General features: G+C 42.9%; 1 protein-coding gene across 1 annotated transcript in view; it reads right to left on the bottom strand.

Moving 5' to 3' along the window:
* Klf12 (Kruppel like factor 12) overlaps positions 1-25452 on the bottom strand; it is a 363399-nt gene that overhangs the window by 55563 nt on the left and 282384 nt on the right. Inside the window, exon 6 of the mRNA XM_032918181.1 lies at positions 17144-17206. Coding sequence (XP_032774072.1) covers positions 17144-17206 — 63 coding nt within the window. The remainder of the gene's footprint in view (positions 1-17143; positions 17207-25452) is intronic.

Below are 25452 nucleotides of genomic sequence, written 5' to 3'. Positions count from 1 at the left end.
TGCCAGCTCTGGTTTCATTGTATACAAAAATCACATAACATCAAAGCAACTGGGTTAAAGGACATGCTTTAACACATAAAATTATAATTATATATTTATAAGTAGATGTCAGTATTATCCCTAACATGTATCTAACAGAAATTATGTTCTACCCAAATTGTGACATTGACAGGATTCATTTTCTGTGAGAGTGTCACATATACACCCTACTGTATTTTGCCCGTTAGGCCAATGTACTCAATGTTAAAAGTATAAAGGAAATGATTGTCTACACTGAGATACTCTTTAGAGTCACAGGCCTCTCAGTCTAGGAAGGAGCAAAATCAGGGTTCCAGAGGACCTCCAGGCTCAGAGGGGCACTCTGTCTCCAACCAATACCCATCAGAACAATGAAGCTGATTTCACTTAAAACTGTCTTCTCTTGCTGAGTTCTCTGAGTTTTTGCTCTTCGTCTTCATTCATCCTAAGTCTGTTTGAAAGCTGGGAAGTCAAGGGCATGCACCTTGGGGACTGAATCAACAGTTGTGGAAAACATCAGTTAGTGGATGCATGACAAATGTTGTATGTTGTTTACATTTCAAGGATCCCAATGGCCTGTTGCCTGCTTACAGCACAAGCTGCAAGGGAATGTCTGATGCTTTCAATAGAGATCTCTCGATCTATACAGAAATCTGTTTTCAAGCTAATATAGCATTGGACTGGTAAGAGACATACAGATGAAACTAACAGATAGAATACAATATGATCACAGCTGATAGTGTGTACCCTAGGGCAAGGGATCATGGAACCATTAGCTCCACTCTTATCCTGTCGTCATGCATGTGTAAGCTGTACTAGGAGGAGAAGAATGAAGACGCACAGACAACTGTCACAGACACACTTTCCTAAAAAGTAAATGAAAATTTAAAAATTTAAGTAACTTTGACCCTAACTTCTATTTTAAATTGAACAAGGCTAGCTCTCATAGCCACATGGGACAAAGTATTTGAACACACCAAGTATGAGTGGAACGTAGAAAGTTCCACCTGAGATGATGTGGGACATTTTCCCTCTGAATGTCAAGACACAGATGAGTCAGCTGACTTCCTCCTGAGAGTCAGAACTCTTCATCCCAACCAAACACAGAAACGCCTTGAGGATGACCAGCACTAGCACAAAACCTGCACACAGAGTATGCTCAGAATATGCGAACTCTCTAAATACCTAATTGTTTCAGCTGGGTAAACTTGAAAAGTCTTAAAACATTCTGTTTCCTTTAAGATTACCATTTTAAAAGTAAAGAGTGACTTAGATACATAATTTAGTAATGGACTTGCAAATTGGTTAGATCATTCTGGTTTCAAAAAATGCATTATTCGTTCTGTCTCCTTCAAGTTCTTATGACCCACTGGGTGCCAGGTCTTATGCTAAGTACTGGAAACTTAACAGTCCAAGGGGAGCCTGCACCCACTCCGCTCATGCACAGCAACACTTACAAGATGTGGTGTGGACTCAGAGAAACAAATGACTCTAGATTTTCTTTAGCAGTGGGCTGTATACTTTACTTATGGAGAAGGGTTTTATCAGGGGAGACTATGTAAATGAGATAGAACTCGGGAGATCATGAATATTTAAACGGAGGAAGAGTTAATGAGAAAGAGGTTCAAAGAAATGTCAAGGCAGCTTAGTTATATGGGGACTGCATTAACTATGTCTTGGTTATGGCACTGTACTAAATAGTTGTGTATCTTTTTATAATAATCATCAAAATTTACTGACCATACTAAACATGGCTCCTAGGACATTTAGTGCTCATAAGAACCATGAGACAGATATTATTAGGAAGCCCCATTTTATAGATTAGGAAGCTGAGGAACCGATATATTAAATAACTTGCCTAAGACTATAGCTAAGCTATAAAATCTGAACTACAGGAATCAGTAGACTGACCCCATAATCCTTACCTCATTCTGCCTCTTCTCATTTTAAAGAGTAAGGTAATACCATCTTTCAAGGCATCTCAGAGAATGGCTATAAGCCATAATGAAGGTATTTATGCAACAAAAACTATGAAACATTAAAAAATTAAAATATTACTGAAAAGCTGTTCTACTAATACACACTGTTTGTTGCTGGCAAAATTGGACGTCATTGCTCTCTTTTGGTGGGACATGATAGAAATGAGGGGTGAGGACTGTGGGACCTTGCTTCTCCCTCCCTCTAGGGGATGAATTATTAACCAGCAATATAACCAGGCACACCTGGGAGTGAATTATTGATTCCAGGACCCGCATCCAATCCCGCAGTAGATTCTTCTGTCACAGAGAATGCAAAATCAGGCAAAAGCGATATTTCAATAATTGGGTTTTCAGTAAACTGATAATTAAGAATTGACATTTTATTAGTAAGTAGAATAACAAACGTGCACGGTCCTGGTCGTTTCACATCCTTAACTGAATTAAAATTGTTATAGGCTAAAATGCACAGAGAGAAGTCCTCTCCTTTCATGTGACGGTATTTGAAGATGGGACCTTCAGGAGACAATTAGAAGAGGTGTGGCCTCATGCTTGAATCAGTGTCCTTGCAAGTAAAGGAAGAAAGACGGAAGTTCCCTTCTCCTCTCTTCACGATCAGTAGAAAGTTGGCCCGCTGCCAGCTAGGAAGGAACCCAAGCACTTACTGCCTTGATGTCGGACTCCCAGCCTCCTGACCTGGGAGAAGTAAATTCCTGTGGTCTAAGGTGTTCAGTCTATAAAATTTGGCTATGGCTGGTTGAATTTTAATCTGCTCCACTCCAGCAAAAAAGGATGTTCTTGTTATATTTTCCTGCAGTGGAAACGGTCGTAAAGAGAGTGCGTGCAGCTTTGCCTCAGATCAACAGCCGATGGGATTTGAGCTGGCTTCCCTTGATTCCGAAGCCCTGTCTCTGACCACTGTGTCCCTCAGTTGTTTTTTGTAGACACTTAAAACCAGGCCAGTTTTAAAGGCATTAAAATAATTACTGTATGAATCTACATTTATTGCCTTCAGAGGCGACATCTCCCTCTGTGGCCAATTAAAACACTAGACTTTCTTGGGCAGCCACTTCCTGTAAACTGTCTTCCATGTCTTGGCATTGTAAAGACCTTCTCAGTGCTCCAGGGTCACGGGGACTCAGCTTGCTGTGATCTTGCGTTCTAGCCTTTTAGTTCTTGGAGCTATAAATGGTTTAACTCTTCTCACCAACATAGACTGACATACCTCTCGGTGCTGTTTCAAATCCAGCACCTGTTGATAAGCCAATAGACTAAGGAGCATAGCTCTAGTCTTTGTTCAAACTAAAATGGCACTCATTCATCCTGTGAAACCCTGGATCCAGCATTGAAGTTATATTCCAAATCCTACACTCAAGAGTTGCAATGTCTGAGGGTATCAGTGCTTTGGAAGCCATAACAGTAACAGCTACCAGGTCAATTTTCAAATCCATTAATGTAAACCACAAACAAACCCAGTAAATTAATAGACTCAAAGGACACAGATTTTGCTTTGTTTTTTAAAGCTACACAACACTCATTCAGTAGGAGAACCTTCTTTGACAGACTAATTACAATTAGGAGATAGAAAAGGCAAGCTTTTATTACTCAAGCCTGTTTCACTCTCCAAGAGGAACCGTTGGGCAGAGCAAAAGAAAAGAGACAGAGCTCTTGCCCATGCCCACTGCGGAAACCCAGGATCAAGTGGAGAAGGACGGTCTGCAAAGGCAAGTGGAGGCCAAGAGTGAGGTCAGAATCCCTCGAAATAGCATGTGGCTTGTGGAAACAAGGAACAAAGAGAAACGGGGCAAAGTTTTTCATTGTTAATTAAATTGTAATCAAAGAAGGTTACGCTTAAGAGAAACAATGAAAGAGACAAACAATACCACAGAGGTATGTTTTACCAACCTGCCTTGTGTAGGTTATAAAGTCCTTTCCTACAAAGTCCCCTTCATTCACATAAAATAAATAGGCAAGAGCAGGAGGAAGGACTCAATGTTGTCCCCACATCATAATTAGGGAACAACAGAGCAGGTGTCACACGCAAGCTTCAGAACTACACATCTGTTTCCCAACACACACACACACACACACACACACACACACACACACACACACACACACACACACACACACACTCTTCAAACGTTTCGTCAAGCACAGTAGTTACAAACAGGCAAGGAACGGAAATTTTGCACTTGATGTTTGGAGGTTGCTAACAGGAGGCAACCCCTTACTGCTTCCCAAGGATTTGAGCTCTTCTGCTCTTCCTGAAGTATGTTTTAAGAGAGAGGAAACAGTCGCACAAAAGTGAAAAGAAAAACTCCCCAAAGTTATAAGACAGATGTGCTGAACCTAGTTTTGATTTGTCTTGCAAACTCGGACAGATCTTTTCAAACTTCGTGAGCTTCAACGTTCCACCAACAAAGCTTAAATACCGAAAGGGATGTGGTGGCTTCAGTGATCAATGTGGCCGGAGCCTGCTGTGGTGTGAGAGTTAGGGTCCAGGAAGATGAGAAAAGTCACAGGGCAAGGACATGGGCAAGGAGACGGAGTTGTGTGATGCCCCGGGCCTCAAACATCTGCAAAAGGACTCTTGTGTTATGTTAAGGGCTCTGCAGTTCCAAATCATTGCATAGTACAAGTAAGATAGAAATCCAGGAATAATTCCTCCGGCCTTTGATTGTGATCAGTAGGCATGGTGAAAGCAATTCCAGGGAGGAAGAAGGACCCTTCATTGAGAGATGCCAGTGAGGAGCTTGAGGAGTGCATTCAGTTGGGGATGGTGAGGGCATGCGGAAGGAGAGAGAACCAACAAACATGTAGCAGGATTGCTAGCTCTGGGGTCAAATCCAGGCACATTCTGGTAGAACAGGCACTGGAGGTTTCTAGTGTGGGAGATTTTGTAGATGGTGGCTTGAGGGATTAAACAGCTCTTTCAGGACTAAAGTCTTCTCAGAGAAGAAGAGGGGCAGGAGACCTGCACAGAGGCTCTCATGCATTAAGATTCATTTTTAGAGGACATTGGGCTTCTGACCAAAGATGCCTGGGCTGGCCACATACTGCAGGCAGAGAGGGGAGTGCATTGGTTGTGGAGAGTTTGAGGAGGGGCAAAGACACAGGAAGAAAGACTCGAGCCTCAGTATCCTGAGAACATATGCAGGCTGCCTCATTGTGTACTAGAACAACCACGGTGAGATTTACCTGCTGGTATTTGTGTCTCTGTCTCTGTACATTTTTAGATCCACCAGCTGATTTAAAAAAAAAAAAGTCTCCATTCCTTATCCTCAAGTGCAGGTACATAGACACACAAAGCCCGGAAAACGCCATTTTGGTGTAAGGCTACCCATAGACTTTCTTCCTCTCCTCTAGGCTCTCAACCACCATATCAAGTTACTCCCATGAAGCGATAGCCGGGTGTGACTCTTGATTCTTCTCTTTCTGTCCTTCTTGGCAGCAGCGATTGCTGGCACTGCCTCCCGCACAGATCCCGACTTCACCCACCGTTCTCTCCACTGAAGACTCACCAGGAACAGCAACTCCACTCAGCCAGCCACAGCCAAAGCCTATCGCTCATCCCCCTGCTTCCTACATATACATACTCTCTCCGAGAAACGCTACGCATCAACATGGCAATCCAATCACCTCGTGTTCAGGACTTACCCATAGCCCCCACTGCCACTTGCCTCTCTGTTTTCACTACTGGAAACTTCTGAGTGCGTTCCCGTCCTGCTGCCCCTGTGCAAGCTGTCTCTCGCACCTGAAGTAACTTTCCCAGCCCCATGCACAGTCTCCTTTTTTTACCCCGGTTACCATGCACACCCACACTACATCCTTCAAGACCCCTGTTCCCATGCCCCTCGTCACATTTTGTCACATTTTGATCGGGTTGCTTATTCCCACCAGCTGTGCCCAACTTACTCCTCCATGAGTGCAGGAGTCTACGTTTCCCCCCCTGGCTAACCACCTTGCACCTTTCACCCCAGTACAGACAAGCAGATGGCTCAGGCACATAACTTTTGAATGAGGGAGAAACGAATAAGTCACTGGGAAATGTATTGAGTCAAACACGAGCACAACAAAGCAAAGAGAAATCAGAGCTTTTAAAGAGGACTTCAAAGTGATCGGGTTTTCTGGGTGACTTAGAATCAGAGAGCCCTTAGGTTATAGGTTGGAATTCAATGCAGGTAGGTCAGAGTAAAGGAGACCATCAAGTTAAAGCCCCAGAGAGCCGCTCGGCAGGAAAGACACTCAGCAAAGGCGCTCTACACAAGAGAAGGGTTTAACAGAAAGAACAACAGGGTTGCTGTCCTTGCTTGCTAAAGGATACTGGGGGTGCCTTCTGGTCCTTTGGTAGGGCTCTACCCTGAAAACCATGAACGATGTCCAGTCAAGACTCTTGCTAAGGGATGGAGAGACAAGATGTATGAACTCCTGCATATTTTCCTGTCAGCCCCACTCCCCTCACTGTCTCTTGCCAACGTTTCTCTGTAGGGTTCACTCAGGCCCCTCCCTGTAAACATAGCAGGAATTGTATCCCTGAGGGTGTGCAAAATGCCAGTCTCATAAAGAAGGGGGCAGCATGCACAGTGGGACAGGACTAAGGTCCTGCCGGCCTCGGTGTGTCTTCATTTGGAAACATTTCCCATTAAAAAAATGTCCTAACATGTCTGTCTGTCTGTCTGTCTGTCTGTCTCTCTCTCTGTCTGTCTCTGTCTGTCTCTCTCTGTCTGTCTCTGTCTGTCTCTGTCTCTGTCTGTCTCTGTCTGTCTCTGTCTCTCTGTCTCTCTCTGTCTCTCTCTGTCTCTCTCTGTCTCTCTGTCTCTCTCTCTCTCTCTCTCTCTCTCTCTCTCTCTCTCTCTCTCTCTCGTTGGAACTAAAATGGCAATGGCTCAATGGTCCAAACGTGTAGTTTTAAAGGGTGGTCCTGCATTTGGTTGTAGGGTTTTTCGTTTATAGGGTTTGTTGTTGTGGTTTGTTTGTTTGTTTATTTATTTATTTTTGGTGTTTTTTTGTTTTTTTACTTTATACTTTTTTTTTTTTTTTTAGATTTTTGAGACAGATCCTCATGTCCTCAAATTCCTTCAGAATGCTAGGATCACAGGCATGTACCAGCCTATGCAACAACATTATAGGTTTTCACGACCCAGGTGAGGCTCACGGTCCTCTCCTCTTGCTCCTTTTCCCAGGACTCTTGCCTCCAACCGCACAGCTTGCCCCTGCCTCCTGCCCTGTTTTAGGAAAAAATAAAATTGCGCGAGCCACACAATGTGATAAGAAGTGCGGCATCCCTAGTGGAAATTTTAGGGTAATATTTGAAAAGGATAGCCCATTGTGTGGAACAGGCCTTGTCCACTAGCTTTCAAACAGCTCACGATGAGCAGTGGCCGATGAAGACGTTCAGTGAGTTAGAGCTGCAGAGCCAGAAAGAACAAGGCTGCCAAGAACAAAAATGGAAAATACAGAAACAAAAACCCAGAGTCTCTACAATCATATGGGGCATCTGCGCCCAGTTTTAATGGAGGCTAGGAGGGCAAATGAGTCCAGTCCTGCTTAGAGGTGGAGGTGAAGTCCCTAGATTGCATTTTTTTCCCCCATTTTTCTGGTCTCCCCCCCCCCATCTTTATTAAATTGGGTATTTCTTATTTACATTTCAAATGTTATCCCCTTTCCCAGTTTCCATGCCAACATCCCCCTAACCCCTCCCCTCCCATTCTATATGGGTGTTCCCCTCCCCATCCTCCCCCCCATTACTGCCCTCCGCACAAGAATCCCGTTCACTGGGGGCCTAGCTGGTTTTAGGGATTGTATGACATCAATCTTTACAGCACTCTCAGCGATTCCCACTTTCACCTCTAGGTGGCAGCAACTCTCTTCCATTCTTAAAGTGGCTGTCTGCAGCCTTTGTTTCTGTTCTCCAAGGTAATTCCATACTTCCTTGTCTTTCACAAATAAATACTATGCAGTTTGGGGAAGATTACTGTAAATCACTTCCACTGAAGGACATCAGTCCATTCTTTAGTTAAGCTACAGGGCTCTGCAAACTACACAAAGTAATTCAGCTCTAAAGTGAAAAATAACAGTAGTGTGTTTTCTTGTCTCTCTCCTTCCAACAAAAAGTAGCATTTTTCTTTGGAGATGTTTAAGGAAATGATTAGAGGAACAGAAACCAAAGAGATTTCTATAGAAATATCACTCTGTGGGTGATTAAAGTCATTGCTCTTTTAGCGGCTGTAAGCTGATGTGCTGGTTTATAAATGTTCTCCATATTTTATAGCTCAGGAGAGCAGTTCCGCCGGTCACACAATGACGAGAACACGGAGGGCCGCTCTTCCAGACAAACTGAAGCAAATACAGCATTTCTCCGTACAAGTTCCCTTCTGTTTAGCTGTGTGGTGCATGCCCTTTCTAGAACGCATATTTACTGATTGTATAGAACGATACCTGTTCTTAAATATACCTATAGGCCCAGGATTCTAAATTGTTTGAATTAAGAATGGCCTGAGAGAACAGAAGTAAACTGTAGCCTCGCCAGAGTCTGGGATAAATACTCGGCATGCCATTGAATCACCAGGGCGGTAGGAAAGAGACTGCTTTTATACGGAGCCGAAATGTGACAGTGGCTAAGACCTAGGTTTATGAGGCATTTTCCTTGTGGATGCTCCAGTGAGGAGTTTGATCTCCTGAGCACCTTGCTAAGACTGCCATAGTTTGGGCCTGACATTCATTGACTGACATGACAGAAGTAGTGAGACGCAGGAGCTCAGAGGCAAAGGTTCCCCAGAACGCAAGCCTCATGCATTTCCCAGGAGGCTCTGCTGTCCTCAGCCCAGTTTTAGTAACGACACATGTGTTTTCCATGTAGAGGGGCATCTTCCATTACGTGACTTAATGTCCGATGCTAGAGAAAGGTGGTGAGAGTAACAGTGCACACTCTGTGGGAAGGCTCTTTGTGGATTCCGCCCGAGCATCCTTAAGTTCTGGCTACTCAATCACAGGGTAACTTAGCTACTGATGATAGAATATCTTGGTATCACTGGAAAGATGAGAGATGGTGGGCTCCCAGGAAGATCACTCCAGTTCCCAGTTCCTAACTCAGATAGCTTCTTTCCTTCCCGAGCAGAAGGGAGAACTAAAGGCAGCTGGCCCATGGCGAGTCTTCTCCATGGCTTGTCCCTAAAACCTCCTGTCCTTCATCCAAAACAACTCTTTTCACTTCCCTCTCCTCCTGAAACAGCCTTAGTCCTGTCAACACCCAGGCTCGTGCTTCCTTAGCCAAGGGCTGGATACAACCCAGTCTGAAATCCATCGTAATGATCTGTCTTCCATTATGCTGAGCTCAAGGGGCAATGGGGAGGAGTTGGGAGGGGCCCTCTGCCTCAGAGCTGCCCTACTAGGTCCTGCTGCTCTGAGTCAGGGGCTCCTCTCTGCTTTCTTTCACTCTATCCTTTTTGAGTGTCCCCAAATTCTCCTGGGTTTACGGCAGTCAGATTCACGAAGTTGCCTTTACTCCTAAGTGGAGACTCCCGTTTGATAAAGGATGCTAAAGTGAATGGAGACATAGAAAGAGATAAGGGCTACCTCAGAGTGCGCAGTGGGTTCCAGCAGAGGGGGCAGCCAATTAGCTGTGAATTTATACTGCCAGGACCAAATATACTGAGCTGTTGCAAATATTTTGATAAATGTATCTCTTACCCTTTTAAGATATTAAAAGATACTTGTTATCAGTATGGTTGCTATTATTAGTATAATTTTAGTTAGTCATCAAGAAACTTTATAAAAACCAGTGGCCAGAAAACAGTTATAATATGGAAGTACGTCATATTGCAACGATTGATTACTTGGCTGTCTTGTGTCCACAGAGAACCCAGTGTGTATGAGAAAAGCGGAGAGCAGATCCAGGCAAACTTATATAGTCCATGGGACACCCCTACTGTTAGGCCTTTGGGAGTTATTACTACAAGCACCATTCCTAGTATCTTCATAGACACAGTGAGAGATTTGATTGGCTTCCTATTTTAGCTGTTTCTCTATCAAATATTTATATGGAACATAGCATGCTCTCTCTCTCTCTGTCTGTCTCTCTGTCTCTGTCTCTGTCTCTCTCTCTCATTTGCAATAGCAAAATTTGCTGTTGAATATTAGGATAAAAGAATAAGTTTCTCAGTCATCTGCACTGAGTCATGGTGCACACCTGTAATCCCAGGACCTGAAGGGAGGAAGATAGAGACTTCAATGTAGCCTTAACTACATGAGTTATAGGCTAGCCCGGGCTACACAAGACCCCTCCTCACACCCCTACCAAAAGAGCAGCCATTGGTACTATCATATGGAACATATACATATTTTCATATTGGAATACTCTTTTCTCACTGTTCCAGATTGATTTTCCACTTGTTCAGATTTCATTACAATATCGTTTATTGCAAACTTTACTATCTGAGCAAGTTTCCAAGGGAAAAGGGTCTGACAGGGGATAGCCACGTGATGTAATTCCAAATCCGGTAAGTGACAGCACTTTGGGTAGCTTTTCCAGAACAAGTCGTGAGTGTGGGGAGTTTAAACACTCAGTGGTGTATAAAATGCACCCCACAAGTAACAATTATATGAAGAGTCACGAAACACTAGAACTAAGCAAACCACCATCGAGCATAAGCTAATGTTCTTATAGTGTGAGAATGATGTATTATCCTGATAGTCTGAAACCTGCTGGTCCTATACCTTGCTAGTCCTATACCTGTGCAGGCTACTGCGGTAAACAGAAGATACGAACCAACAGGGACTGTTACCGTACATCTCCATGCAGCAGGTCTGCAGTGTAACGTTGACATGTGGTTCTGAGCTGAAGGCTAAGGAGAGCAAAACATTCATACACTTGAAACAGAAGAAATAACATCTCCGACTGGGTGACCCTCGTGGTGCAGCATGATCTTACAGCCCCGATTCTCACACAATTAAGAAAATAACCACAGAAATAACCTAGCTTAATTTCTTCCCCACATCGTCTTTATTGTGGCAAAAGAGATATTAGAGAATCAGCCGACATCAGCAGGAACCAGAACCAACTTGCTATTCTCATCATGAAGGTCTCTTGCTGAAATTCTAGGTAATAAGAGAATTTAAGAAAATTAGGCCGAAATTATTTTTTTTAAATAAAATCAATTTTGAAGATGAAACACGGAATGTAAGCACATGTAATTGTCACCAAGTTAAAATGAGGTGGCTGAAGTTACCGAAGAATTAAGTCAGATGTGGGTGCACATGCCCATAACGCTAGCACTAGGACAGCTGATGTGGAAGGATTAAGGATCGAAGGCCAGAGAGCTTGAAGTCAGCTTGTGCTCAGAGTGATTAAGTAAACATAAATAAATAAACAGAGATATATGAGCAGGTATTGAAATATTTATTTTAAATAGCTGTGGATTCGGAGGGATTTGAGACTTAGTTTCCCCTAGAGACATTCGTTTTATTGGAAATCAGGGTGAAAGTCCAAACAGGTTTGCTAATCACATCAACTGTGGCCCATTTATAGGAGAAAGCTTTCTTCCAAACCAAACCTGAAGGCTTATGGAGACGTATTTACCAACTCATGTGGGCTGAAAGAAAAAAATAATCACAAATGGCCAGGTATTTATGCAACTGGAATTGTCATAGAATGAGCTCTACACAATCTCTGAAGCTTTTGTTCTCTAAGTCAAGGAATAATTAAAAGGCCACAATCACTATTGCCCATCAATGTGGAATATGTAGGAATATCCAAGATGGTAGGTCAAAACGTTGGCAGGAGTACTTGGTACTTGCCTGTTGTGAGCAGCGATGGCTTCATCTTCCCTATTTTTCCTGTTAGCTTGACATTAGTGGAAATTTCCTCGGCAACGCCTTCTGCTTAGTTTGCAGTGAATGGATGGCACACAATGTTGAGGGGTTTTTCCTGTCTCCAAAGTGGCAGACAACTGCCACATGGTGGAAAGACTATTAGACAGGTGAGTAGGGACTTGGATTTCTGCCCAGGTTTGAAACATTCCTTCTCCATGATGTGGTCTCTTATTTCTATATGTGCAATGTGACGGGGTTGTCCTGAATTGGTGATGATTACAGCTCAGAAACTGGCAATTTGAAAATAGTCTGTCTCTCCTTAAACGACTGAATCTACATGAAATTTCTGAGTGGTTTCTCACAGCAACGGGCCCAGCGTCTCCCTTTATTATGGGAAAAGGTGTAGACAAGAAAGAGTCATCCTACTTTTAAGGCAGAAAAGGAATGCAGTTTCGTCCCTCTTGGAGAGTCCATGAAGCCAGTGGTAACATTTGCAGTTGTACAGATATAAATATTTAAGTTTAATGTAGCACGTCTTCTACAGTAAAACATGTGCGAATAGGAACTTCCTGCCCTCGACAAAAACTTGTGACACACACATTCAGATGTTAAATGTGATTCAATCCAGAATGCAGAATTTCGCTGGAACTGATTCAAACTAGGACATGGCTGTGTCTATATAATCTCAGACATACTGGTAAGAGAGAAATCATAACTGAGACGGTGGTAGAAATATCCAATAGAGAAAATTACTTCTGCTTTCCTGAGGACGATTTCTTATTAATGAGAAGAAATGCTTCATTTTCCGGGTCAGCATAAAAATAACCACAGGGTCTCGGTTGCGTGGCAGTAAGTGTCAGTGCATGGAGTGACTCTTGGCACATGTTCTACAGACTCTGTTCAATCACAACCACTACCGAACAATGACCACTACCGGGTCCTGGAAACTTTTAGGAAAAGGGAAAAGTGAAGGGGAAAAAGGAGACGAACTCATGAAAAGGTAAGCATGAACATATACAAAGATAATCATGTCCTTAAACACTCACACGTCTTACCAATATCTGCAGCCACAACCCAACGTCGGTGTCTGTTTGACAAGAGTTCCCACGGATCCCCTCCTAGTACTATTCTACAATACACATCCACACAAACACACAGATCCCCAATTTGTATTGTCGCTTTGACAACGTAATGGAGGCTATCAGAGTGGAAATGGCCACTCCTGTGGATTTGGTAGGAGAACAGCTTTCCTACAATGAGCAAAAATCTAACTTTACATTAAGTATTTTAATAGGGAGCTATCCCTGTCTGAAAGATGACAAACATGTTTTTCTTGCATGACCATGTCCAAGAAAGAAGAGAAAATGTCCTAAAAGAAGATTCATATACTGAAAAGTAGCGGAACAAGATGCCCTAATGTAGCAGTTTGGCCTAAGAATCCACGCTGCACAAGGCAAACGAAAAGAAGCGACTATAGGCTGGAGAGATGGCATTTACTGCTCTTCCTGAGGACCAGAGTTCGGATCCCAGCACCCATGTTGGGTGGCTCACAAGAGCCTGTAACTCCAGCTCCAAGGATCAAATGACGTCATCTGTTCTCTGTGGGCATCTTCACAACCCCCCTGCCCCCCACACCGAGGAAAGCAAATCTTAAAAAGAAGCAGATATGAGAAAACCTCTCTTCCCAAAAGGACAGGATCGTTCTTACCAGGAAAGACAACTTTATCAAACTAGGGATGACACTGGGGGACCTCACCCAAGCAGCTGTCCCCTCTCATTAGAGTCCCCCACGTATCTCCCATTCCATTACTTGCCATCCCTAGAAACTCAAAGTTTGTCTCATCACCTCTTAAAACAAAACAAAACAAAACAAGCCCCTCTGGTAAGATGCTATGGATGCTACAGAAGCTTAGGTTCCAACTGTTACTCATTCTGAGCCACTCATTGGATTCATTCCCCCATCAATGAGCAGTGAATGCATTCATAATTCTGTCTTCGCTTTTCTTATGATAGCTTCTCTCTCATTAGTCAAATTGACAGTGTCTCAGCTGCAAGGACAATATCTTCCCCTCTTCTCTCTAATAGTTAATGGACACCTCCTCAGAGGAGCCATAGTGAAAGGCAGAGGAGAAGTTCGATGCATGACTCAGAGACGGACATTAACATGCTCAAAGGGTCAACAATCCCCACATCAACTACTACTCTGCAGTGTAAGGAAGTGAGGGGGCGGGGCTTGTACCTGGACTGGCCCACTTTCTTCAGTTGGCTCTTTATTAAATGAATCATATAATAACCCAGGCTTCTTTAGTGCTGTGATGCTATCCCTTGTAGGAAGGTCTTCTTTTCAGTCCTTAATCCCTGGAATAGCTCAAGCCAGGCTGCACCTTAATATCTGTCACCAGACCCCATAAGCTCTGGTGCCCTGATTCCATCACTGAACAATGTTAACATATTTCCTTTTGGTTTTGGCAGATGTTTACTTTGAAAAGAAATCCGTGCTCACATCCTTCTTTACCTCCAGAGTGCTGTTCCCATGAAAGTGGCTAGTGGATGCTTCCCGGCATCAGCATATGCAGAGGAAAATGCTGCTTACAAATTTTTAAACTCACTTTACTCAATAATAAATAATGGTTTAGGAACCACCAGGCACAGCCATGGCCTTCCAGAAAGCACGGAGTGAACATCTAACCCCACAGTGGAAGCTCAAGCATTTCCATTATTTATGGATTTTTTAATTGCCCATTTGATGAACGGCTTGACCTGATTGGAGCACTGGCTAACCACCATGCACAGGGACACTACTCTTCGCTCTCATGCATACCCTTTAGAGTTCTAACGACAGCAAAACCAATCTAGTGATGAAGCTGACATCTAATTCTACAAATTATCCCCAACTTCTACTTCGAGGCAAACAAATGTCTCTCGCCTGTCCTCACTACTGCTGGATGAGTAGTTAAAGTTTCGGAATTTTTCACAGTCAATATTTCACAACCAAGTATCAACCATTTATCACTTCGCTAGGAGTAGATGCTGGATGATTCATGGGTTTCTTCCTTGCCGGGTGATTTATCCATACACCAGAGTCACAGTATTTACCTAAGGAAGATTCAAGGTAGTATAGATCATAGACATTTTACCTAGTGCCTGACCAAACAAGTTTATTTATTAAATCTATCTGTGTTCCTGTTAGAATCAATTTAGAAGTGTCTCCATCTTCTTCCGGGTCTGATTTCCTCTCTAAAGTGCAGGAAACAATAATACCTCATCTCTCTGTTTTCCTTACTAACAATAGATTAGTACTTTTCTTCTCTGGGTTGGATTTTCCTTTCCTTTTCTTTTTTCCAGCACTGACAATCAAATCTAGAACTTCTGTGTGTGCCAAGAAAGAACTGTAGCACTATGCTGTAGTCTCAGTTTTTGCAATTGGCTTCTAGGTCTCTTTCTTCCTACATATTTTCCCCTCAGTACTTCTACTCTCCAACTGGTCTTAAATAAAGGTGTTAATTGATCCCTCTGAATACTGCACTACAAATGCCTGTCCACAGAGTATCCTCCTTAGTGCATTAGAGAACCTAAGCTTATCAGACAGGTATGCGAGCATGCATACGGTACCAGCGTGAATGCTCCAGGAGTATCAGGACTTAAGAGCATTCACGGGAGTCTGTGGGTCACACAAACACCCCCCCCCCCAAGCCTTCTGAAGATAGAAACCATGTTTTATTTATCTTTCTAATCCAGTGCTTGTAACAGTGCCTAGGAGATAGATAAATAAATGTTGTTAAGTAAACATGAGGTGAACTTTCTCAGGGCTAGTGGTAAAATTCCTTTTGGTTATTTTCATGGATCACTTATTCAGGGGTAATACCTTTTAACCTTACCAGGCGACATGCCACAATTTTGTAGGAACAAATTATCTTTACCTTTTGTGTAGAGAGAAAAAGGGGGAGAAAGAAAATATATTATCTACACAGTGTTTCCCATTCAGCTCATCAGAGCAAAGAGGCAGAAACTTGATCTCGAGGTTGACAGTGTTCCCTGGAATCCTCAGCTCCTGCTGCTTGCCTGAGTATCTCAGGCTCTCTCTTCATGGAATAAAGTTTCTCTGTTATAATGAGGCCTCAACCTTGACTGAATGCAGTCTATGCAGTCCGAACTGCACCTGGCCTCTTGCTTGCTTTCTCTCTGAATCTCCTGGCTTTCTTAGTTTCTCGTCTTCCCAGGTCTGACACTGACAGGGGACAGTGTGCTTTAATGACCTAGAGTGACCATTGAGGATGCCCAGCCTCTGCACAGGCAAACAGAAAGCTTCATTGCCCGTGTTCTGTTTCGGTATAATATTTCATGAGAGCACTAGGCTATTGTGAGGGCTAATTAGATTTAATGGAGAAAAGCAAACTGATCAGGTAATATGTAAAGTGCCATTTTTATTTCTAAAAAAAAATAATAATACTGGTTTAGGAATATAATTAATGTGGAAGGGGAATCTTTTGACTCGTCTCCTTATATTAAACGAAAATCATGGTTTCTAATCAAAATCCTGTTCTAAGAATAATCAAAAAAGCAAGAGAGAGATCTATGAATTTCCACCCATTTTTTTGAAGTAACATAGTACACGGCTCAATTCTTTCATTTTCTTTCTTTAATCTTCTTTTTCATGACACGTTATAAATTGAAAGGCTAATTTTGTGCAGTAATATAAAGGAACAGATTTTCGAACCAATCTTAATCTATTTTCTTGGTTTCACATAAAACATTTTTGAAATCCTTTTGTTGGGTCTTCAAAGAATCCTTTATCAAATGTCCGGTGGTTGAAACAACTTCATGCCATTTCTGCGAAGTTCCACTTAGACTTTTATTCAAGAAATTATTAATTAAAAATCTTTGCATTGCCCTCCCCCCCAAAAAAGTCACTAGATATTCATTCAATAGATATTCAATAGATATTCAAGGTCAAGGCCAAAGGGGATGGAGGTTGTCTGAAGAGTAATTGTGAAAATTAAGAAACAGATTAATTAACTAAACATTTTCATGAGAAGCTAAAGGTGAGACCTACTCAAATCCTGGGTTAACTAAGTCACCTTTTAAAAAGGAACCGCTGTTTTCAATGGTGAAATGGGTGACCCCAAGAAGTCAGATTACTTCTGTTAGGAGAAAAATGTGGCCTGGCGTGACGATGGCGACGAAGTCTTTTAACTGCAGAAGAACTCCATCAATGTTTGTTTGTTGGTTTATTCCAGGCTAGTCTGGGATTCATAAGACACTGCCTCAATACATAAAACAAAACCGCCACGGCAATAAAAGAGTACAAATATTTATAAATTAACTCGCATACTCACCAAGCAAACTTCTGGTTATTCATTCGATTTCCTCGGACCCTGGATACTGGAGATGGATGGACCCTGTCAATAGACAAGTGTAAGTCAGTGATTGAGAAAGCATAATTCTCACTGCCAATGGAAAAGCACGCAGCATTTGCTTTGTCAGTGAACACTTTCTTAGCTTTAGTTCCTTTGTTCTCCCTGTGAACTTGACCAATAAACAGGTACAATTAGTTAAACTCCTGTGCCTGAGAACCGGAAGGCTTTGTTCTTTATCTCTCCTGAGGTTACAAGGTGCCACAGGGTAACTGGGAACCAAGAATTCATTGAACCGATGTAGTCCTCAGCAAAAGAAACAGTTCCTGAAGATGTAATTTTTTGCATGGGGTAAGAGTGCATAAAATATATGCAGGGCGTAGTACCTGCCCTAAGGGAGCCCTCTTCTGTCCGTTCCCATGGAAACTGCACAAAGAGACAACAACCTGACCATTCTTTAGGTCAGTTTCTAAATGTGGAAGTTATCAGAACATCAGGACTTCATCCAGGTGTCCAGGAACAGCGTATGTGTGAACAGGACAGGCCAGAAGGGTGGAAGGGTGGACAGTTATTTCCAGAAGACAGGCTTTCTGGAATTTATTTTTTCTGTAGTTGAGTTCAGGAAGATGCAGTGAATTCAAAGTGCTAGCCAGGGAATAGAAGTCAATATAAAGCTTCCCGATCTTTGGGGTTGGAGTCACGCAGGGCTTGAGTTCAAAGCATCCCAGAACTGCTGGTATTCTCCAATTAGAAGCCAGCGGCCTAACCTTCACTTCTTAGTTACCAGCTGGCAAAACACCATGCCCTACTTCAGCGGCCTCGTGGCTGCGTGCTTGCCTGGGATGCTTGCCTAGGATGCTTGCCTAGGATTCCTGTGATCTAGCCACTCTTTCAGCTTGAGGAGGCCTCTTCACAAGCCTTCAAACCCACACGTTACTTTTATTTACATGGAGGAAGGAAAATATGAGGGGAGGAAGTCAAGGAAGGGTGAAGGATAAAGACCAAAATTATCTTAATAAAACTCCATGAACACCAAAGCCTGGGGTCTATCTGAAGCCCAGCCCCTCACTGCTGCTGGGTGAAAATCACATCAAAACAGACATGCCAGGCCGGCCTTTTCTGCGGGGCCAACCAGCATCTTTCCCAAACCTGGAGCTGGAATGCCCTTCATATTTGTTTCCTCCAACATCCCTTATTAACATGCCTTTTCTTCTAGGCTTCCTGACGGTGGCTGCAGCTGAGCGGCTCAGAGCAGATTTTCTGCTCGGCATGGGGGAAGGGGGTGATAATTATGCAGAAAGATGGAGGGAGGCCAGACAGCCCCCTCGGCTGAACTGCCTTATTCGAGCCCAGCCCACTTCCTGCTGCTCTGCATCTACAAGGATCACCTGTTGGTCTTGGCAACCGTCCAAACTGGGGCCCGGGCGGAAATGACAGAGTCAGCTAGAAATGAAGGCCAGTTTATGTTCCAGGGCCTCAAGATACACACATGCTTATCTTCCTCACATACGGATACATGTGAGGAAGACAGAAGGGTTCCGAAGAAGGTGGCGAAACTCATCCTGAACTGCCTCCTTGAAATAGCATCCTCATAATGCACTTCCTCTCGACGCTCGCTGAGAGGTCTTGATCCCAAGGGTTAAGTACATTTTCAGAGGTCATTTGCTCCAAGAATTCAGCTCTCCACTACACGCTAAGTCCTTTAAACCTTTAACCCCTTTACTGCAACTCATAAGCCTAAAAGTACACAGAAACCAGGCCTTCCTCAGGTCAACTCTAGCAGCTGAGGTTGAGTGGTCACAGTATCTGGTATCATGGCTGCCCACTTCACAGCTCATGTGAACATGAGGGAGGGAGACCTGGGTTCAGTACTTCCTAAGTACAAAGCATTCTAGACATTTTTAGCTTTGAGAAAAAAAAAAAAGAATCAGTGATCCCAGAACAAATACTATTCATGGTTTAGCAATTGTAAGGGGAAAAACCAAAACCAGAAAAAAACTGATTCTGATTCTCTGTGTGACCAAATAATTCTAATATTTCTTAAACTCAGATGAGGAATGGAGAAATATCTCCTTCCTCTGAGGGCTACTACTTCATCCAAAAAGGCAGACCACAACTTTTGCATGCCGGCTATCACTTAAAATTTTATTCCTTCATAAGGACATGCGGAGTTGGGGTGAGTTCCCTTTTAAATTGCAGCCCCTTTGCTATCTGCTTTCCACATACAGCAGCCAGGCAGGTAGCAGAGTCAAAAACCCAGCAGCCCAAACTACCGTCTAATCTGCATGTCATGCATTATTCATGAGCCCCTGATTTCTGCACCTGCATCTAGGCAGGAAGCTTGCTGGGCGCCCTCTTTTTTCTTCTTGGAGCCTCATAACGGCTCCATTACTCCTGAGCCCACTTTGTTCTGTAGCTAAGGGTTTCAGGCCTTAGTACTAACCGCTGGATATGAAAAGATAAGGACACTCCAGGCAGAAGCAAAGGATGATCTCGGTGTTGTGTAACACAGCGGATCTGAGGACAGACTACAGATGCTGATTGCGACGTGGGCTATTACTGCGCACACGGGGTGATTTACATCACACAGGAGAGGCAGATGAACCACTAGGCCCTGTGCACCAGTTGTTCTATTTATATAGACTGACTCATCTGGGGCTCCAGGCATGTTTATGATTTCACTCGATTCTGAGCTTTTACTCCTTTTTATCTTTCCTGCTATGCTTGAACCTCTTTGATATCTTAATGTAGAAATAATTCTCCCGTCGTTGGGTGCAAGAACTGAACTTGCTTCCCAGATCCTGTACCATAATGACGGTTAAAGTTAAGAGACTCTGATGGCTCTGCCTTTCAATGTCTCCAGGAGGCGACACCAGTGATTGATGGAGTCTCGGTCCTAGACACAAGTTATGACTCACTGATGCGGTTCTGGGGTGGGACACTATCTCACCCACGTACCAGGCACTGAAGGAAAGCTGTGGCCACTTAGGACATCAAGTAGAACTGAGACAAAGCAACGTGGCGTGTGAACTATATAGCTGGCTCTCCTGGGATTAACCCGGTGTGGCCAGTTAGTGACATTCTACAGCAAGTCACAATGTCTACCTAGGTCTCAGTTTCCTCGTCTGTCCATGTGACATGGTACAGTTATAGGAAATAAACAGAGAACCACAGTCTTGAGAGTTTGTAAGAATGCTGAAATAATCCCATTGTCTAGTCACCTCACAGACACCATAGTGTCACACGTCCTAGGACGCTGGTGTAAGCAAAGCTACTGTGCTGTCAGTGGCGTCAACGTTTCTCACACACAACCACGCACAATGCTTAACATAAGCAATGCTTATGCTTAGCAATGCTCAGTGTACAGCAAATGACATCTGATTGCCATTCCTGCTGACCACGTCACTGCTTTGTGCATTAATTATACTGCTAAAGTCACTTTAGAGTATACGACTACTACCCATGCTTAAAACGAACAGAAAATTAGAATGTTATCATCCATACTGGGATTGAATCCAGGATCTTACAGGAGCTACATGCGTTCTCTATTACTAAGATGTATACCACTCCACTCCAGTACATATCGCCGTGCAATGAAAGTCTCCTTTCCTGAGCCCCCTGGACGCAGATATTTATTATCATCCTTGTTTTCCAATCCGGTGTTAATTTCTTACCTTCACACCCACACTACCATATTTGTTGCTCTCCCCTAGGCAGCTCTCTGGTGTCAATGGTGAGGACCATCTTCTAAGCTTTTATGTTTCTCCTTTCTCAGTCTTTCAGCCCCAAGTGTGTTAGGGGTCACTTTCCTATGCCATTTTATCTCCCCTGTTGACACTTACTCTGTTCTTAGCTGAAAACATTTCAAACATGTCTACACTCACATAATAATAATCTTACCACCCACATAATAATCAGAGCATCTAGGCCTTGCCGGGTGTCCTTCTACCTATTTGCCATCTTTTGACTACACCATTTCACCCAATCGCATTTCCAAAGAGCTGTTCAAAGTGGCATGGAACCTAAGCATAAAGTAAGTAATTACCCTGGAGTTTCTCAACTTAACTTTCTGATGTCTCCCCTAGCCTAGAAGTCTTAGATGGAATCAGTGTGCCACGTCTTTTTCTTGCCAGCTTATCTTTGGTTGTATGAGTGCTGACCAGTCCACAATTCCTACTGACGTATAAAAAAGGGATTACCTACTTCCAACCCTCAGCATCCTCCTTTCAGGCCTCAATCAGACCAGGGTTTCTCAGACCTACTCTATCCCTTCCGGAAACAGGAAGGAAAGAGTCATCTCAAGAAATAGCACTAAGACACCCAAGGCTGCCCCATGTAAGATAGACTGCTTTCTATTGAAAAAGCAGGATGAACTTCACACAACAAGGTTATCTGAAAAACAGACAAGCCAACAGCAGCAACAACAACAACAAACCCACTGCCTCTCTACCTCTCATGTCCTGTGCCAGGGGCATTGCTCCTATTGAAATAGTCAGAATAAACGACCTCACAGAACAAGGAAAGTTTCTGATAGGACATCACTCTTCTAGTGTCATTAGGATTTGATAACTCTTAAATTAGCACACATAAACACTTGCTATTCCATTGTCTGATTCTTCTATTAGGTATAAGCCAACACTTCTATCTACTATGCAAATGGCCCCAGAGTCCTTTTTAGAATTCACTTTACTGCATTTGTCAAGGACTTAGAAATAAACCCACAGTTATTATTAAGTATCAGCATGTTCTTATGCAAAACATATGAAAGGTAATTTAGAAATAATCATTGGCTTTGCTTTTTTTCTTAGACGCAAAGCGTTGGGAACAAGTTCTCATGAGTATTCCGGCTAGTCCAGATGTTATGTTAATAGATACATGCTACACCTGGACAAATAAAGAGGACGCAAGCATTAAATGAAGCGGGCCCTTTTTATTCTTAGATTTTTTAAATTATATCTGTGATTCATGAGCATTACAAATACCATATATCAAAATATATGAGTCATATTATAGGTAGGTGTTTCATGAGTTGGTGCGAGTCTCTGGTTTATACTATCAAACCTCTAAGCAAAAGCAAAAATTTTACACACACACATACACACACACTCACTATATATACACACACACACATACCACCACCACCACCACCACATACTTTCTTTAGTTAGTATAAAGAACAGTTGATTTTGTTTTGACACTATTATCCATACATATATTGTCATTGTGTCAACATATATTTTTTAATGTTTCTTTTAGGACCTTTTATGACACCCTTTCCTATGCAAAGGCATCAATATTTTTAGAGGCATGGGGTGAAATTAAACAGCATATGGATATCATATTGTGAACATTGTCTTCTACATTTACTGTACCACTTATCCAGATGCTGCAGATGCTTAGAAAATACAGTAAACTGCGTTAAAAAGAATAGCCTGGGATAGAGAGATAGAAAACTCAACCTAGGACCTGCTGTAAAAACATGGGGGCCTGAGTTCCGGTCTTTAGAACCCAGGAAAAACCTGGCTGAGGAAGCATGCTCAGAGAGAGAAACTCTGAGAGGGGCACAGACAGGTGGATGCCAGCCTCAGCTAAGTCTACAGCTTCAGAGTCAGTGAGAGAGTTGGTCTCAAAATCAAGATGCGGCATGATAAAAGCACACGTTGGATATCGAACTCCAACCTCTACACACACACTCAAATACATGAATATGTATCATACAACATACAACATGCTACATATACATGACACAACACAAAGGAAAACATCGTATGGAAAGGGATAATAGCATTCCATTCTGCTGCACACTTACAGAGGTTGCAATCTCCCAACATTTGCATTTGGTGCATTGTTTCAAGACATCAGTCCATCCTTGCCCCTTCCCTCACTACCCTCCTTTGACCTCTCTAAGGCAGGGACACTGGCTATTCCTTCCCATACCTCCTTTGTTGCACGTAGTTGATGTTTGTTTCTCAGAGGCTACCCACGGCGTGTTTCTAGTAGTCATGCCTCGGGGTGCCCTGAAGATGCTGAATGAAGGGTTCATACTGGAGCACGTCTAATTCATATCAACTGTCTCTCCAACTCCACACTAATGTTTCTTCAAGAGGACATGTCTCTCTTTGTTTACAATCATATCTCCTCTACCTGTCACCAAAGAGACACTCAACATAAAACAGTTGCATGGCAAGCCCTGTTTTCCTACTGAACTCTAGCCTCTTGAATGAAACACGAAGGCCATATTTATACAAGTCACCATTGCACCTTGGGACTTGGCAAATGCACTGTCCAAGTATGCATTAAGAAAGAAGACACAAAGCTTTACATTTTAAGTGTGATCTATTTCCAGACTGACCAAACATCTATCTTCATACCTAAAACTTTAATAAATAAGTAATGAGTGCAGTCCAGCAGACAGTGCTCAATGGCTGCCATGAGGAGATGTGGCCATGGTGGAGCAGTGGTTGACAGTCTAGCTGAGACGAACAGGTACAGGAATTAGAAGGAGTTACAAACCCCTAAGTGCCAAACGAGGTTAGAATTAATTCAACGTATAGAGTACCAAGGGTCCACAGAGGAAAGGACACAATGAATGGTAAGGACAATTTCCAGAGACAGCATGGGACAATGATAGGAGGACACTAAATGAACCACCTCATGAAGAACGTGAATGGAAGCTGGGAGGCGAAGAATTTGGTTTTGTCAAAGGGTGAGGTTCTTAGAAACTTGTGAGGGGAAAAGCACTAGAATGTGAAGATGACATTGGAATGTAGATGCTCCATAGATGCTAAGGAGACAGGAGAAGGGCAGGGAGCTTTGGGACAATATCAACATTTCCTATATTGTTTGTATCCCTTATCTCTTCTATTTAGCCAACATGAACAGGATGCCACTTAGTTATAGTTCAATGTGAACTATGACTTGAGCATTTCCCTGTACCAGGCAGTGCCTTAGGCGTCGGAATGTGCTGTCGATTCTTATATGCCATGGCAGTGTACTGGATGTAGGAGGTGCTCTTGATTTTGAAAAAACTCCTTACTTTAGGCTGCCCATCCTACAAAGTAAGAAGAGAGACAAGGGCCCCGCAATGCCCTATGATGAGCAGTGACAGGTACAGTTCAACCACAATGGGTACATATGAATAAAGCTATGAAGTAGACACAGAAATTTATAGATGAGGGAAATTTAAAGGATACATTTTGCAGTTAATAAAAAGGAAAAAAGGAATTCTAGAGCCATAGAAATGCACTGGAGGGTAGAAATTGATAAACAAAACTATCTGTAAACTGGTGGAGTAAGGGGGCTGACAGGCCTAGAGGAGCAGGGGATTAAGGGTCTTATGCAGTCTGCTAAATATTTGACTTAAAGGAATTAAAGGACAACTACCAAAGGATTTTGTGATTAGACATGGTACAATCACATTTATAAACTAGAAACTGTCATCTTGGCTGTTGTGCAGAGGATGACCTGAGGGGAATGTGTGACTCATGGAGAGCATTTGGAAGCTGCAGTAATAAGGTCCTAGGTGGCCCAGGGCAATGGTGGTGGGCAGAAGGAAATGAGAGGAGGATGGATTGATAATAAATTAGTATTAACACCAGGTGTGCTGGTTCACGCCTGTAACCACACAGTTCATGGCAGTGGAGGCAGGAGGATTGTATGCTTGACACCTGGGTGGATTACACAGTGAGTTTAAGAATAATCTAAACTATGGAGGGAGATATGGCTTAAAAATGCAAAACATGCAGATATGTTTAGCCAGCATATGCAAGACTCTGAGTTAGACCATCAATACACTATAAACAAGTAAATAAAATATACAAGAACACACACATTTGCATACCCACAGTCAACAAAACCAATGAAGAAGAAAGAGAAAGAAACCATGCTAAGTAGCTGTATATCCATTATAACTTGTTGTGTGGAAGGGTGGGATAGGATAGTGTGATGTAGTTTATCAGAATATGGGGCCAATGATTGTGAGCTTGTGGTGTTTGTAAAACTCTGAGGGCAGGGGTCTAGTGCAATGTTAGTACACAGTGCTGAGGTCCACGTGGCCACTCTGCCAACTCCGTTATAAACACCACCAAGCAATGTGTATGTGTGGTTTAGTCAGGGTGTGCAAGGCATCAAAATGAGGACTGAACTGCTCGGGGCCTGTGTGGACTGGCTCTAAGTAGCCCCTGCATGATTTCATGAGTATGACAGAATGGAAAAGAAGATCCTGTCTTCTTCCCCCAGTTGTGAATAGGAAGGGCAAAGTCAGAGACACCTGCTGTGTCTGAACTTTCTCT

This window comes from Rattus rattus, chromosome 12, assembly GCF_011064425.1.
Source record: "Rattus rattus isolate New Zealand chromosome 12, Rrattus_CSIRO_v1, whole genome shotgun sequence".
Taxonomy (NCBI): Eukaryota; Metazoa; Chordata; class Mammalia; order Rodentia; family Muridae; genus Rattus; species Rattus rattus.
Note: the sequence above shows the minus strand (reverse complement) of the source record. Positions and strands in the feature narration are given on the sequence as shown.